This window comes from Phyllostomus discolor, chromosome 1 (genome assembly GCF_004126475.2).
Source record: "Phyllostomus discolor isolate MPI-MPIP mPhyDis1 chromosome 1, mPhyDis1.pri.v3, whole genome shotgun sequence".
Classification (NCBI taxonomy): Eukaryota; Metazoa; Chordata; class Mammalia; order Chiroptera; family Phyllostomidae; genus Phyllostomus; species Phyllostomus discolor.
The window spans coordinates 88,798,219-88,815,502 of record NC_040903.2 but is presented as its reverse complement, the minus strand read 5'-3'; the positions used below and the strand labels follow the sequence as shown (position 1 = coordinate 88,815,502).

The 17,284-nt window shown below is 35.7% G+C and overlaps 1 protein-coding gene across 2 annotated transcripts in view; it reads right to left on the bottom strand.

The window, feature by feature from the left end:
* The window catches only part of PPP3CA (protein phosphatase 3 catalytic subunit alpha), a 312,840-nt gene that overhangs the window by 68,443 nt on the left and 227,113 nt on the right, over nucleotides 1-17,284 (bottom strand). For both annotated transcript variants that reach the window (XM_028506578.2, XM_028506579.2), the window contains exons 3-5: nucleotides 12,481-12,605; nucleotides 4,185-4,296; nucleotides 2,756-2,901 (exon numbers count right to left, since the gene is read on the bottom strand). In XM_028506578.2, the coding sequence (XP_028362379.1) occupies nucleotides 2,756-2,901; nucleotides 4,185-4,296; nucleotides 12,481-12,605 (383 nt within the window). The remainder of the gene's footprint in view (nucleotides 1-2,755; nucleotides 2,902-4,184; nucleotides 4,297-12,480; nucleotides 12,606-17,284) is intronic.

Here is a 17,284-nt window from a genome sequence, read left to right as displayed (position 1 = left end):
GGTGAGCTCATTTATTGTCTGCCCTCATCTCACCCTTTACCTCCCTCTTGCCTCTTTAATTCCTAACTCTTTACTCCTTTTTTCCCCTTTCTCCTATTCTCCCTTTTATTTCCCTTTCTCCCCTAATTTATTTTATTTATCCAAGTGTTTTAGTCATTATTGGTTCACGTGTTTCATTTCTTGGGGAGGAGCTTTTATTTTATTTTATCTTTGGAAACATTTCTTTTACTGCTTCCATTGAACTGTGATTTAGAAATGTGGATGAGAACAACTTATGGTGTTTATGTTTAACAATATGATTTTGAGAACAGACAGCTTTCATCTTAAGAGTGGCACATTTTGGATAGTCACTCATGAGGGGCTACCTTGGGGTTTAATTAAAGCACAAGCCTACTCTCATTTACCTCACTAGTTACAAAATAAGAATAATGTTAAGCAGAGTAAAATAACCCCAACTTTAGCTAGTTATTCTTTAGCTCACAGTTCTAAGCTTCATAGTTTTACCTGAGGCCCTCATATAAAATCCATTTTCCAGCTACAAATGTTTAGCAAAGTCATATTTCAATTTTAAATGATGAATTTAGAAGGTATAAGCAATACGACCGCCAATGGCATTTCACTAACAATTTTATTACACTGCCGCTTTCCTTTATTTTATCCCAATTTAAATTGCTATTAAAGGATCTTTAGTAAAGTTAGCAGATATTATAGTCTCTTGAAAAGAAATGCATAAAATAGCTATGAAAACCCAAAATTGATATTCTACATAGTTAATACTTTAACATTAAAAAAAACCCCATAGGAATAGGTGGACAGGTGAATATATAAGGCTAACAGCCAACCAAATTATCTTTTTATCCTATAAAATGTGATATAAATCATGGTTTTGCTACATTCCATTTTTAAAACTAACATCTAAGAGAATAAAGCAATATTTCACATTTTAAACACCCAGTGAAAACCTTCAAGATGAGACACTCTATATTTTAACCATTATGTTTTCCATAAAATATGCATTGCAAACTTAGACTTAAGAGATTTGAATAATTTATGCCTTTAGAACAATTCATCCTAGAAAAATAATACTTGTCCATAAAAATACAGAATTTCCTTCTGAGAAACAGGAAGTTATTATTAGGGGTAAACAGCAGGGGAGTGGGGGCATTCTGATTAATGTGACTGCCAAGCTGAAGGTTTGGTAAGGCAACCAGAATACAGAATTTCTTCTGAAAAGTTAAAAAGTACTTTCTAAAATTAATACTGTCTACAGTAAGAATAAGTAACTAAAAAATTCATTAAATAAAGTGTAGTGGAAAATCTTATTGACACATGGCAAAATGCAAACCTCAAAATCATTTTATGGCTAAGTCTAGAGTTTAATGACATATACAAAAATTGAACATAATATCTGAAACACACCAGTCCTGAGCACAGCAGGTGACATATTAAAAGTCTATTTAATTTATGAGAAGAAGTTTAGTTATTTATTTCAAGAGTTCACCAAATCGTAGAAGAATAAATCTTTTACATTCATGCAGAAAGTGAACCAGGCTGTACCTGAACTCCATGACCACACTGTAGCGCCCTGTCTCCACAGTAGATTAAATACAGTGCAAATATCAGTGCTTGGCCTGCTACAGACACCAGAAGAAGAGGTATGTCTGATAAAAAGGACTCCAGCACACAAGGCAGATGATACACGTTCATTTAATGTCCTTTTATTTGATTTTAAAAATAAAAATCATGTATTTTCTTTCTAATATAAAAGTAAATACAGTGTTATTTTTATACTTGAAGACTTGGATCTTAGTGAAACAGTATTAAGGTAAAATCTGAATGTTTCACTTCCCTAAAATAGTTTTTCTTTTAAACCAATGAACTTTTAAAAGAATTTTGAGCATAATGAAAGAAAGAAAAGATTGTCTCTTCCACTACATAAAACTATCCCATATTATTATATTCTCTCATATGAAACATACTTCCACACTCCATCTAACTCATCTTTTTGTTGGCTAAAATGATAGGAACAGCCAATGCTAAATTAAGTAGAAAATGCCTCTTAAATAAAACTGACTCTTTTTTATGTACACATTCAATACAATCAATAGAATATTCTCATTGCCTTTGTTAAAGTTTTAAACTATAACAAATAGATTTTAAAAAAATAGTATCAACATATTTTACAGGTCAAGTTGTGGTATTTCCCCAAGAGCAAAACACATTTTCTTTTTTTTTTAATTTTTAAAGATTTTATTTATTTATTTTTAGAGAGGGAAGGGAAGGAGATAGAGAGAAAGAGAGAGAAACATCAATGTGCGGTTGCTGGGGGTTATGGACTGCAACCCAGGCATGTACCCTGGCTGGGAATTGAACCTGGGACACTTTGGTTCCCAGCCCGCGCTCAATCCACTGAGCTACACCAGCCAGGAAAACACATTTTCTAATTAAAATATACCATGTTCTGTTGGAAGCAAACTAAAGGGAAATAAAAAGGTGTATTTTTTTTAGCAATCAAGTATTTTACACATCTAATGACACAGGTAAAATGGTAAGATGGGGCTTTAGAGATGAAAACTCTTCCAAGGATAAATGTATCTTTCTTCCTAGAAAAAAGTTACTACAGAAAAGAGATTCATGACCACTTAAATCATTTTAGTTCAAAAGGATAAAGTGAGTGATAAAGGGAGGGAAATCACTGTCTTCTCTATGACTGAAGCACACAGAATGATTACACTCAGAAAACAACAGAACTTACTTTTCTGATGTCATCTAAAGTGTTAATCTCTGGGGACAGACCACCATGCACACACAGGAACTGCTGGTTCATCAGGGCGGCCAGAGGCAGGCAGTCAAAGGCGTCCATACAGGCGTCATAGACACGTTCTGAATACTTGATTTTACCTTTTAAAACATGATTTAAGAAAAATATTTACTCTCATGATTTCATAGCTAGAATCATTTCATGGAACAGGTTTTTAAAAAAAATGTTTTCATGCGAGAATCATGTTAGCATGTAACTATACACTGCAAAGCTCCAAATGTATTAAATAAGACTTTTTAAAGAGTTATATGTTAACATTTCAATTTACTGGTTTTTAAAAATTTTGTTGTTTATGCATATCTTCCAGTTTTTAGTAACTTTTTGTAAAGCAGAACTTTGGTATATTTCCTTGTTATTTATCTGCAGATGGATGTCAAAAAAATATACACAAACAAGTAGGAGACCAACAGAAAGATGGACATAAAACTGGCTGATTTTCCTAAATGATCTTATAGAGACCGGAGGGCAAGAAATTCTGTAAAGCTGTTTTTCTGTGTCACTGTGCACTGCGTTTCTCTGACTGACTTATATCTAATGTTTTAAAATAAGTCACCATGCCCCATTGAGTATAGGATTAAATGACACCGACAATTTTAAGTTTCACTGGACAATGGGGAAAATTGAGAGGAGGACTTCATAAAATGTATAGGAAGTACTAGTCATTCCTAGTATTTATATCTAAAGAAAAAAGTCATCTTTAATTCTGTAAAATCCACTGGACGCTAGTAAATGTGCTGCACCCAAAAATAGGGGCACAAGGTTGAATCTGCCCTCCATTTGGTTTTCTTGAGTGAGTTGAGATTAAAGGGGAGGGTCATTATCCCAAATAGTATCATTCTTGCTATTTCTTCTTAACATGTTTATTGATTTTAGAGAGAAGAAGGGGTAGAAAGAGAGAGAGAAAAAGAGGGAGGCAGGCAGACAGTGATGTGAGACAGAAACCTTGATTAGCTGCCTCCCATATGAGCCCCTACTGGGGATCGAACCTACAACCTAGGTATGTGCCCTAACCGGGAATTGAACCCTCAACTTTTTGGTGTATGGGACAATGCTCCAGCCAACTGAGCCACACACAGGTGCATTCTAGCTATTTTTAAAAGATAATTTAATCACTGTTTTTTTAGGATAAATTACATCAAATATTAACTCAAAGTTTTAGATAACTTTATAGAGAATTTACAATTAAAAAGAAATTCTAAGTTCTCTTAACTATCCATGCGTAGACACAATGACACAAATAGTGTGTTTTTTAAAGATTTTTCACTTTGAAGCAATTCATCATACTGTAATGTGCTCTTAACATGCATTAAAATGATTATTCAGCACTTATCTTGTTAAAGGAAGAGGACTAAAAAATACTTACATTCTTGTTTAAATGTGAAATACTCTGTTAGATGTCTACATTCATGATTTCCACGGAGTAAAAACAGTGTTTTGGGGTAAAGAATTTTCAAGGCCCACAAATACAGCACACACTGAGGAAAAAATGAGAATATAAAAATAAATACTGTATCATACTTAAGCATCCCATTGCTTACATATCAGGAAGGCATCAATCAAAAGTGCCACTGTGACCAAACCTCCCCAAAGGCTAGATTTGTTAAGGAAAAACACTGAAAATCAAGCAGAAAAAATTACTTTGGTAAAAAGCCAAGGCTTATATATACATAAAATACATACAGGCACTGGGAATCTATATATTTCAAGAAAACCACAGACTATGCACAGTGTGTTGGAAGAAGCCTGAAGGAAAATACACTAGAAAATGAAAATACACTGGTGTAAAAGTATGACAGAAATCTGATTAGCAATCAATAAATAAAATAAAGACATCTCTCTATAAAGCTAATCATTATTTTTTTTAAAACCAGGAACAGGTGGAAAAATTGGAAAGGAAAAGCAAGACAAAATTTGGAAACAAATACAGACAAGCTCAGGCTGACTCTGATAGTGTCCTCTTTACTTCCATTACCTTGTTTTTATGCCATTGCTGTTGGTATATAAAGCCATAAGCTTTTTGTTTGTTGGTTTTATATGTACATATAATTAAAAGGAAGGCTTAAAGGAAGGCCAAGGACTCTCACTATAAATACTGCTAATAGCTAGGGGAAATATTTCATACATGTACCTTAAAATGCTCAAATTTAGCTACTTGGGTATTTCAGTTTGTGTCAAAGTGACAGCCAACTATGAATTAGCCAGTCCGGAGTAAAGCTACGTTGACACCGTCTACCTGAAATGTGCATTAAAATAACCAGATACTCAAATATTAATATCAATTTCATTATCCTCAACTGACAGCCATTAAGAACCCACAGGGAAGAGAAAACCACTCTTTGAAAACAAGCATGCTTTTTTTTACCCTCATTAAGTTTATGTTCTAAAAGTGAAGCTAAGAAGATAGAGAACCACAAAAATATTAAGACAAGTCTGCTTGTGGTTACTGTAATCTGAAACCAAAAACCATATAATATTTATATTTTAATAAAGATTTTTCCAAATATAATAAGTTTGCTGAATAATGTTCAGTGAAAAAAACTACTGGCAAATCCTTTGCTGTGCTACCTGTGAAGAGTAATCATGTCTGACAATTTACTGAGTGGAAATAATTATGTTTGCATATAGAGCCTAAGTTTTGGAGAAAATACTATCAGAAAGAGTACGTATTATTGTGCTTTTGAAAAGATATAATATCTTCAAGCAAGATATTGTCTCCAACTATGTAATTGTGATTAAAGTAAATGAAAATAAGGGGCTGACATCAAATTGTGTATGTGTGTAACTTTAATTTTCCAATTACCCTTTTCTGAGTATAGCTGGCAGTTAAAGTTCATGTGAGAGTTGAACAAGTGGCTTATTCCAGTGATACTTGAAGCGTCACGATCTGCTGATACGTGTGACAGTTCCCTGTTATCTCAGTGGGTAGTCATGTGGCTCAATGAGTCTCTGGTTACTGTGTATCAGGTTTTATAGGTGCATTTAATGTGTTTTCAAAAAAGAGTTTGTATTACTCAAACTTGTCTCACATTTCAGAGAAGATATTTATAAACCATTATGAATATTAATGAGAACTATTTCCAATTTAAAGTTTATAAGGTTGTACTTTATATACTTACACATATGAATATACATAAATATATATACACATTTCCAAATTGGTTTTAACTTTTAATGTCTAATTTCAAGTAGAAATGATCATATTGTAAAGTCTTTAAAAATTATATTGAATATTTACTTGTTGAAATTGCTATTTCTATGTTGAGGGAAAGAATACATGTTTTGGCTATATTATAGTAACTTTTTAGGAAGCTTTTCCTTTTTTATTGTTGTTCCATTACACTTGTCCCCAGTTTTCCCCCATGGCTCTCTCCTACTCACCCCTTCCACGTTCAATCCTCCCCTCTGTTGTCCTTGTCCATGGCTCAGTTATACATGTTCCCTGACTTTATCTTTAGTTTTTACTAAAGTATAACTTATATGCAATGAAGTTTACGTATTTTCAATGTATAATTAAATGTTTATGTATGTATGCTCCCATGCAACTACTACCCAGATCCACTTACATTTCGACATACAGAAGAGGCCTCTCTTGTACTCCCCCCATCAATTCTTTTGGAAATATAATCAAAATATTGAACTATTTAGATTAGTTTTGCCAGTAACAATTTATTTTAAAGCAAAGCTATCATCTCCCCAACTAAAATCTAAAATGTAAATTTTTATCCCATTCAAATACTACTATAGGAATCACAAATTAGGACCCATATTTCCTTTTCACCATCGGTTACAGATCCTGTTTCATATTCGCATGTGACTTTACCACCTTTAGTTTTAATTACTAGGCCTCCTCCATAACTGAAACCTCAAAGAGTGATACACAAATAGTCTATGATATTCTATCATACTTACTTACTTTTTAAGTGATTCAATACACAGTGAATGCCCCTTATTATTTAATGGATGTGAAATACTGAGTACATAGAAGTTTAGGAAATATTAGCTTTTGCTATAAATCTATAAATGAGAAGGAAGACAGAAATAAAGAAAGCAGAAAGAGAGAGAGGGAGGGAGAGAGAGTGAGGAAGAGAGGGGAGGAAGGAAGAAAAAATAGACAGAGGGGGGTAAGTAAGAAGAAGAAAGGAAGGAAAGAAAAGAGAAAGAAAAGGAGAGAAAGGGAAAGAAAGAAGAGGAAGGAAGGAAGGAAGGAAGGAAGGAAGGAAGGAAGGAAGGAAGGAAGGAAGGAAGGAAGGGAGGGAGGGAGGGAGGGAGGGAGGGAGGGAGAAAAGAAAGGAAGAAAGGAAGAAGGGATGGAAGAAAGAAAGAAGGGAGAGAAAGAAATTTCCAAAATCTTGGCTTAAAATAAGAATCCTGTTTTCACATTTTATTTCCTTTTCCCCTGTGGCAAGAATGAAATATCTTCCCAAACACTGAATAAAACCACAAATGCAGCCAATATGGAAGAAGTGGCATGGTAAATGAAGGGGCAGGGTGGATGGGAGAGTGGAGACCTGCCAGCCTTCACCCTCAACATCTGGTGGGAGAGGGCTGCCAAGCACAACACTGTCTTGCTGGCAATTATTTTGCCATCTAAGGTTCTAACATTCTAGAGAGCCAAAGACCTTAAACAAAACCATAACCTGATATTATTTTTAAAAAGGAAAGTCTCTTGTAAAAAGATTTTCACAATCAATAAGCAATGAAATACAAATCAGCTAAATAATTGGGTATTTTCATCTACGTGATATCAGATGACAGTAAAATTTTCACTGAATCAAAAGGCGAAGGTAGGAACAGAAGCAAGTTACATTGGCCTTTCTGAATGTGAGATGTAAATTAGCTGCATTAATCACTTTCACCTGGACCTTGACTGCCTTTCCCGTCTTACTCTAAATAATTAAACAAATATTTACAATTTAGAATTAGTTTGAGTTATTCAATAGAGAGATTGAACAACCTCTACCTTTTTATTAATTTTCATCATAAAGATAGTCTTCTTCTATTTAATGTATCTGCTTTCCTCTATGAAGCAACACTAAGGATATAATTTTCTTTATTAGTTTAATTGGCAATTCATACCTTTTAATGATTAGTATTCTTGAAAACTTGCATGGGGGACTAAAGAAGAATGTAAAAAAGGAAGCAAGCAAGTAAAAGACATATATATGGCTTCAAATATGCATCAGTCAGCTCTCTAAAGTGACTATCTGCGCTGTGACACATTCCAGTAAAAAGTGCTACCTCTCAATCATCAGACAATTAAGTGAAGGATGTATATCGGTTGGGAAAAGATCTAAACTCCTGCAATGTCAAATGCGGCTCCTCCAAGACACCATTCAGTGGATCTGACAAGCGTGTGGAGAAGCAGCTGTGGAGCAGCAGTGCCCTAAACAGATGATCAGCTGCAGGGAGGAGGCCAGACACTTTCTTCCTTGTGTCTGGAGCATCACTCTGCCACCTAACATTGCTTGCTGTATCATTTGCTTGCTATTGTCAGGCAGAAGTGTGGAACACTGCTTGATTTTCTGTGTTCATTCTGGTCTATGAATTCACAGCTAATAAACACAACTCTTCGTGCTTAAATGTTTCAGGCTTGGGCTGAGATCTGGATATAAGTACAGTTGTATGTTGGGGCGGGGGCAGCTTGCTTTTAGGCTCAAGGCAATGCCAGGCACAAGGGCTAGAAAGGGAGTCTGAGGAAGTGAACAGAAGGAAACAGCTGTGTGTGCCTCTCTTTGCAGTTCTGTTCTTCCCTGCTTTCCCAGGGAAACATACTCAGACACAGACCTATATATACACATATGCTTGATCAAAGACATTAGGTAGCATAATGCAATCATCAGAAAGAGGACGGTATTTGGTGCGAGACAAATTATTACCCAAAACAAAATTACCTCTTTCATCACTACTCAAAAGCTTGCTTGTTTTATTTGGGCTAACTTTGTGGGGAATGGTTTCTGATCTTGGCAAGAAAAGACGATGGGGGGAGAGGCACAGAGCGAGTACATAAAGTGAGCTCTATGTACTGCCCGGAGCACATTACCTAGTGCCTGTAAATACTACCCGGCAGAGCCTGTATGAAATCTGAACCTGCTTTTCAAAGCTGATTTGGTAAAAATTAAACTTAAGTGCTCTTCTTTGCCCAGAGGAGAGCCAAGGGAAAATACCTGCAGTGGTGCCCTGAATTATTCAGATGAGTGAAGAATCTTTTCAAACCTGTTAGGATAGTACATGCTGAAAAACTGAGCTCTTGTTTTAGGATTTTTCTTAAACTAACAGCATTGTACTCAAAGAGATTATTTTATATTGAATGCTGTGACCTTCAGAATATATCTGGGGGAATAGGGCTGTGTACACGTTTGCACATGTGTGAGTGAATGTGAGGGTGCATTTACGTTTCTGCATTCCTGATGTGCCCATTTTTTTTGTGGTTCTTTCAGCGAAGACACAGCCAGGGTGTGGGGCATAGTAGAAAGGGCACAGACTTTGAATCCCAGCACTGCCATTTACTATGTGCGTGATTCTCCCTGGCCTAGGTTTCTGCACGCATGCAAGGGAAACATTTACATGTTCCTTGTAGAGCTATAAGGGAAAAATGAAATCGTTTGTACCTCGCAAATAATAGCATTTACAGCATGCAAACGATGTCTGCTTGCTTAATCCACAATAAAAAGCCCCAAAGTATTCTCAGTAAGTATATTTTAAATAAATGTCTGTTCTGTTTTAAAAATGACAGTATCACTAAGAAATCCCAAAGTCCCTCAAAGGTCAAAATGAATCCTCTTTTACACATCACATTTTTGTCATTTCTGTATGCATGTGGCAAGTCCCTGGGGCTGTACTATCAGACTTTTGCTGTTTAATTAAAAAGATCATTTTGATGATGGGGACTCTGATATGAGTATCTCAGAACTTTTAAACGTTCCATGATGCCTACATTTGATATCACCAACATTTGGTATCATTCTTTGATCGTTTGCTTGAATTTAAAAGATGCATATTACCCAAAATAATCACAATCTTCATAGTTTAAATATGTAGATTAATTGTATGCTAAAAAAGTACCTGTTGAGAAACAAGTTAGTGATTTCTGCTTCTGAACTTCTTTACTTTAAAGAAGCAGTTCTAAAAAAAGCTCTAATTAGGAGAAGTTTAGGAAATTTCAAGTGATTTGAGGCCAGAGACTCAGGAGCCTGAACTCTCCAAGTAAAAAAATAAAAGGTAAGTAAAGACAAATAAGATTAAGAAATATTATCCACAACCGGACCTGATGAGATAATGAAGTCTATCTGTGCCATATGTTACTCAAAAGCCATCTGATTTAGTACTTTATCTTTACTACTAAGATTAACAAGGAATAGTGTTGTCTTTGATTAGGTAAAAAGATAACAAATTAAGTTGTTAAAAATCATAAATATTATGATATTAAAAAAATTTCCACCATCACATTCCATCATTTGGCTAATAAAAATAGTCACTCCCAACAGGACAGTCTTGGGTGTCCCTTGCTTAGAGAGTGAGCTTCAAGGAAAGAAGAACACCTACTTCATTCCTCCTCAGGGTCTTTCAAAGGTGCATATAAATATTAAATAAATAAGATGAATTTTAGAGTTACTAAAATAATTTTAAAAATATCCACACAAGCCTACTCTAAGGGAAGCAGCAGAAACTGTTATCTCTCATTGCTGTTTCCTGCCTCTGCACTCTTTCTCAAGTCTGGCTACACAGTGAAACCACCTTTGGTCATTATCAGCAAATCTGGCCCACGCCGAAGCAATGTGTCACTGCTGGGAAACATCCTTTAACGAGAGGATAGGTCCTTCTCTTTCCCCTTTTCCTTCTACTTGAATGTAATGTGAGGACATGGTGGCTGGAGCTGGGGTAGCAGTCTTGGGTCACGAGGCGGCCTCTGGAACGAGACTGCACATCAGAGCAAGGAGGCAGAAAGGGTCTGGGCCCCGGCACTATGCTTGTCATGCCAGCCAGGCTGTGGGTGTTTACTGGAGGGAGAAATAAGCTTCTATCTTGCTCAAGCCATCATTTTGTAGGCTTTTTGTTACTCTTGGCAAATACTAGCCCTAATGCAACACGAAGGTCTTAAAAATTTGTGCTCAATCACACTTCCCTGCCAACTTGGTCAACTCAGCCTATGAATGGGACTTATGAGGTTTATGAAGTTTTCCTCTACGTTTCTCACTTTGATTTCCCTCCTAGCTAAATCTTAATTGTTCTTTGACTTCGTCTTCTCCAGCCATGGGTAAACTCTCAACAGTCTCCCGCTCTTCTATATTCCAAAGGCAACTATTTTCTGTTCCTCTTTTATTACAAATTTTTAATAATCAGGTTAAATAATAATTGAATCCTAGATGACTACCTGTTCTAGGCTTTTGATTCTACAGAGCTTTTTATATTTCTTTTAGTTATAGGATATATATTTCTTCAAACTCTCTACAGTCCCCACCGTACTGCATATACATTGTATGTGCTTGATAATATGTGTTTACCAAATGGACACATTCCAAAAACATTCTTTCCCCTTTTGGATTTATATACCAACACCACCCCTCCGTTCCTCATCATCATGAATAAATATGCGGTCCTTCAATGAAGAAAGGATTAATCTATTGGGGCAAATTTATATATATATATATATATATATAGTCAATGAGATGAGGTAAATTGAGTAACTAAAAAATACAGTATGATGTTTTTAAAAACAAAACCTGCTTACAAATGATACAATTTTAATTTTAAACTATTCCTTTAGTAAATAAATTACGATGAAAATGTAAAAACCTAGAACCTAAAATCCCTGACATTGGTGTGAGACTTATGTAAATTTGAATTTTATCTTTAAATAAGAAAAATTGTTTTTCTTTTTAATGCTTTTTTCCCCCGAGAATACTTATATCAGCAACTATAGCATAAACTATTTCTTTAAAACTTATTTTTGGTTCAACAATTTCTTTCAATAAATTTTAATGAACCCTTTCTATGTATGACAACATGTTAAGCACCAGGAAGAACAAACATCTGACTAAAACAAGATGCTTGCCTTTAGTTTGAATGTTAATTTCTACCTACCTTAAGCATATGGGGGTCTGAGGAGGAACCCCTACTCAAAAGTTACCTGCTTTGTTTCAATTAATGAGTTTAACAAATTACCCCAGTTAGATGACATGTGCCAAAAGACAAAACACAGCACTTGTAGGTGTACTCACACATATTTACACACACAGATGCAGACACAGAGAAACACTTGCACTTGACTCTCAATTGACAAAAATTGCTTATTTTCTCATAATTATAGGCATAACCATGCAAGCACATTCCTGCATATTTAAGCAACTTTGATTAGTTTTCTCAACAGGGAACAGAATTCTGTAATGTGACTATGATGTGATTTTTGCAAAGCTGCAAATACATAAAAGGTACCAAAGCCAAAATCTTAGTTTTAGCCATTTCCTTGGCATCTCTACATTATAAAAAAGCATATGTGAATCAACTGAAAATAGGATATATAATATCCCATGAATTAAGTGTATTCAAGTTCATTGTTACAGCTAGGGATTTCCTTAAGGCAATGGTATTCACCACTTCTATTTTACTAGGATACTGTTAATCCATTACTGAGAAGCTAAAAAGAGGTGATGCAGACTTACTTCGATACTGAAGTACCCTCTGTCAACATAGTCCCCTAAGAAGAGGTAGCGAGTGTTGGCAGGAGATCCCCCCACTTCAAAGAGCTTCATCAAGTCAAAGAATTGTCCATGGATGTCCCCACAAACTGAAAGAAACACAGAAATTAATTTTATGGTCCCATTATTTTAAGACTTGCATTAGATAATAAAATTACAAGATTTTAGAGCTATAAGAAATTCAGAGGTCATCTTAACCAAAACATTATCTTGCAAAGCAGTAAGGTAAGACAGAGATTCCAAAGTTATTTAGTGGCAGACCTGGCTCTGGCAGCCAGGTCTACTAATTCACAGATTAACTGGAAAAATAAAGATAATAACAATAATGGCCTTTATTATTACGCATTTAACCATTCTGCACTGTGCTGAGAAATTTATACACATTTACTAACTTAATACTAACAATGGTGCACAACAGACATTTCCTTTTGTAGATAAGAGATGAGGCAAAGAATGGTTCAGAAATTTGACATAATCTTTATTTGTATGCAAATAAAGCCTGAATATAGAACTACTACATGTTATTGCCTCCTGAAGAAAAAAGAACTGTTGATATGTATTGCATAAACTGTAGCTCATTGAATCTAAAATATCATCAATTATAAAATGCATCATTATACAAGGGTGGGCAAAAGTAGGTTTGTAGTTGTTTGTATGGAAAATAATACATACAATAATACATAATAATATAAGAATAAACTCTGTTTCACATACAACTATAAACCTACTTTTGCTATTGCTGTACTATGTACCACTGAGAAAGAAAAGAATTCAATTAAATTTAAATTATAGACAGGAACAAGTATAAAGGACACATGGACAAAAACTAGGGGGGTGAAAATGGGAGGGAGGTGGGGAGGGGTGGGGGGGGTGGGCTGGGATGGGAGTAATAGCCAGAAAACTGTACTTGAACAATTAAAAGAAAAAAAGGAAAATGCATAAATATGTTAACAGCTAAAATAAACACAGGTAAAATTTGTTCATCAAAAAAATTTAAATTATAGCCCTGGCAGGAGTGGCTCAGTGAAATGAGTGCCAACCTGCAAACCAAAGGGTCGCCAGTTCGATTCCCAGTCGGGGCACATGCCTGGGTTGCAGGCCAGGCCCCCAGTAGGGGGTGCACGAGAGGCAACCACTCATTGATGTTTCTGTCCCTCTCTTTCTTTCTTTCCCTCTCTCTCAAACTAAATAAATAAAATCTTTAAAAATTTTAAAGAAGCACTTTTTATAAGATGAACTTTAATAAATCTTAAAAATTAAAAAATAAATCATGAAATGTAAAAAAATCCTGTAAAACAGAACAGAAAAATCACTAGGAATTTTTATTTATTAATATTCTCACCTCTTTCAAACCAAAATTCTTGAGCTGTAGTCTCTTTTCAAAACTCACTTATTTAGTACTTATTATTTAACTACTTTGAAAGTCCTAAAAAATATTATCTCATTATACAGAGAAGATAACAGCGTGGCTAAGAGAGGCTAGACAAGGTCACTTAAACACAGATGATCCAGGGTTTAAATTCAGATTTGCCTAATTCAAAACTTTTGCTGTCAAACACCATGTTACAATATTTTTTATATTTTATATGTTTATATATGTATAGATATTTAATAATTTAAAAGTTTTGTGACTAAATGATGACTATGATGTGGCTGTTTCTTGAACACTAAGAGGTTCACGAAATGAATATATCAGTGACTAGTAGTACCTTACACCTTAAGGGGCTACTGAGAATTAAATGTGTAAATATTGTAACAGGCTTAGAAGAGTTCCTGGAGCCTATGGGTTGGCCAAAAAGCCCATTTGTTGTTGTTTTTTTCCCATAAGATGGCTCTAGTAGTGCTTAGTTGTTTTTAACTTCATTCAAAACAATTTTGTTAGATTGCACTGTGACACATGTTGTATCAGTGTGCATTTAAAAAAACTTATCAAAACTGGTGAATTTTTATGTAGCCATTTTAATATTGAAGATGGAAGAAATAGGCAACATTTTTGTCATATTATGCTTTATTATTTCATGAAAGGTAGAAATACAACTGAAATACAAAAAAAGATCTGTGCAGTGTATGGAGAGGTTCTGTGACTGGCCAAAAGTGGTTTGCACAGTTTCATGCTGGAGATTTCTCACTGGGCACGATCCACAGTGGGGTAGACCAGTTGAAGTTGAAAGCGATCAAATTGAGAATAATCAGTGTTCTACCACGCAGGAGATAGACAACATACTTAAAATGTCCAAGTCAATAAAGTTACTGGTGAAAATGAAAAATGTGTCTTTTATTTCACAGAAAAAAACCACATGAATGTTTTGGCCAACCCAATAATATGAACTTGATAAATGGCTACCTCTATGTGATGCCATGGCCCCCACCCTCCATCCTCTGGTATCCACAGAGAAGTACAGTACAACAAATTATGCCTAATGAGGCAAGCCATCTGCTTGGTCGTTCACAGCATCCAATTCCCCATGAGATTAGGCCTTTTGTCTTCAATGCCACTTGGTTTTAACAGCACTTCTAGAACATTCAGGCTGTGACAAGTTATTTTATATCTTCAAGGCAAGGCAAGCTCATCCTTCACAGACATACACCCCTGCTTCCCATTATTTGCATTTCCTTTCCAATGGAATGCTGCTGGTAGGTGGGGTACCCAACTGGGGGTCAGCAGTGATAGAACTATGATGTTCAAAAGGCACACAAAACATAGAACCACACATAGGTAATAAAAGTGGTCCCCATTGTTGTTACACGATATGAGTGGACTCTGACTCCTGCTACTCTATGAAGGAGTGACATCCCGTCCTCAACAGCCCTGCTCAGCACCTATGGCTTCTGGCATAGAGTCAATCCATCTCATATTTGGTCTTCCTCTTTTCCTGCTCCCTTCTATTAATATTTTTGATAACATTACTGTCTTTTCCAAAGAATCTTGCTTTTTCATGATGTCCTGAAGGAGGACAGCTTCAGTTTTGCCACTTTTACCTCTAGTGCTATTTAAGATGAACTTTAATAAATCTTAAAAATTTATTGCTATTTCAGGCTTAATTTGCTCTAGGACTGGTTTGTTTTTCTTTCTGGTTGTCCAGGGTATCCTTAGCATTCTCCTCCAACATCATATTTCAAATGAACCCACTTTTTCCTATCAGCCTTCTTCACTGTCCAACTCTTGAATCCTCCTTACATAGTATTGAAGAAATGGGAATGTGAGAGTGTGGATGATCTCAGCCTTGGTCTCCAATTACACATCTTTGCTCTTGGCACTCTTTCCTAATCATCCCATTGTTGTGCCTTCAAGTCGCAGCCTTCTCTTGATTTATTGGCTGTAGTCTGCACTTGAATTAAAGATTTTGTTAACTTGGTTCAGTCATTAACAACTTCAGTGTCTTCATTCTCTATGTTAAAGTTGTGTGTATCTTTTGCAGTCATAAGTTTGTCTTTCAGATGTCAAATGCAGTCCTGCTTTGAGACTTTCGTTCCTTTGATCAGAGGTCATTTCAAATCAGTGCTACTTCCTTCCCATAAGATGGTGTCCTCTGCATATCTTAAGTTATTGCTATTTCTTCCACTAATTTTCACTCTTCCTTCCCTTGAGTCTAGCCCAGCTTTTCACAAGATATGTTCTGCAAACAGATTAAACAAATAGGGAGATAAAATGCAGCCTTGTCTGACATTGTTGCCTGTAGGAAACCATTCTGTCTCTCCACATTCTGTCCCGACAGCGGCTTCCTGTCCACAGCACAGGACAAATTCACAACCATCACTATAAAACCACAATAAAAGACCATCACTGAAGTTTACCAGCACTCCTAGTTTCTATGAAAACAGCCTTCCATCTGACTACAGATTCCAAAAAACATTATGTTATGTCCTTAATAGATTATTAACAGAGCTGTATGTATTTCCATCAACAATGTATAAAGTTAAGGTGTTTAATGAAACTGGCACATCAAAGATAACGAAACAAAATGGTGTTTCTCCCTCCCTGGAATACTGTGATCCCTATCCATTAGCAACCTGACGTGCCACAGCATGACGGCTCTTTTCCCCACGAGAAGCAGTCCTCCATTTGTTTTTACACAGGACAAGTGAGAAATAGGTGCACTGAGCAGCTGAAACTATTTTGGTGAGAAGGTGGCAATGTTGTCATTATCTCCTCGGTTTTTTCCCTCCTAAATGGCATCAATGTGTTGGTTTTGAAAGCGGCTATGTTAACGTCCTCAGGACAACCAAATGGTGCAAGAGTGACCAACATCCTGTGATGCTTACACATTCATACATTTCTCCCTCTTACTATCAGGAAATAAACAAAATGTGCCTAATCAGTCAACTACTAAGTAGTACCTAAGCAAAGAATTACTTTTGAATAATTGCCTTTTAATAGTGGTTCCCTTCCCTGATGACTGTAGACTGTATTAAATAAAATGTTTTTGGGAAATGATTGTCACACATGAGTGGTGTCAACAACTTTTGATCTATGTCTTCTAAAGGGGAATACAGAATTTTGAAGTAGGAAACTGAAAATAACATACAGAAAGGATCTGTCTTTATTTCTTAGGGAAGGGAATAGTCTTTCCTTCTAATGTCATTGCTGGAGAGCTCGTGATTGAGCTTTGAAATCGCAGTCTAAGGGGGTTCGAGTATGCCTCTGTGTGTGTGTGTGTGTGTGTGTGTGTGTGTGTGTGTGTGTGTGTAAAGTCACCCACCACAAAAGAGGGATTATTTGGAGATTAGTGGTCAGTATAGCAATTAGGGAGTCATTAAACAAGTTTAA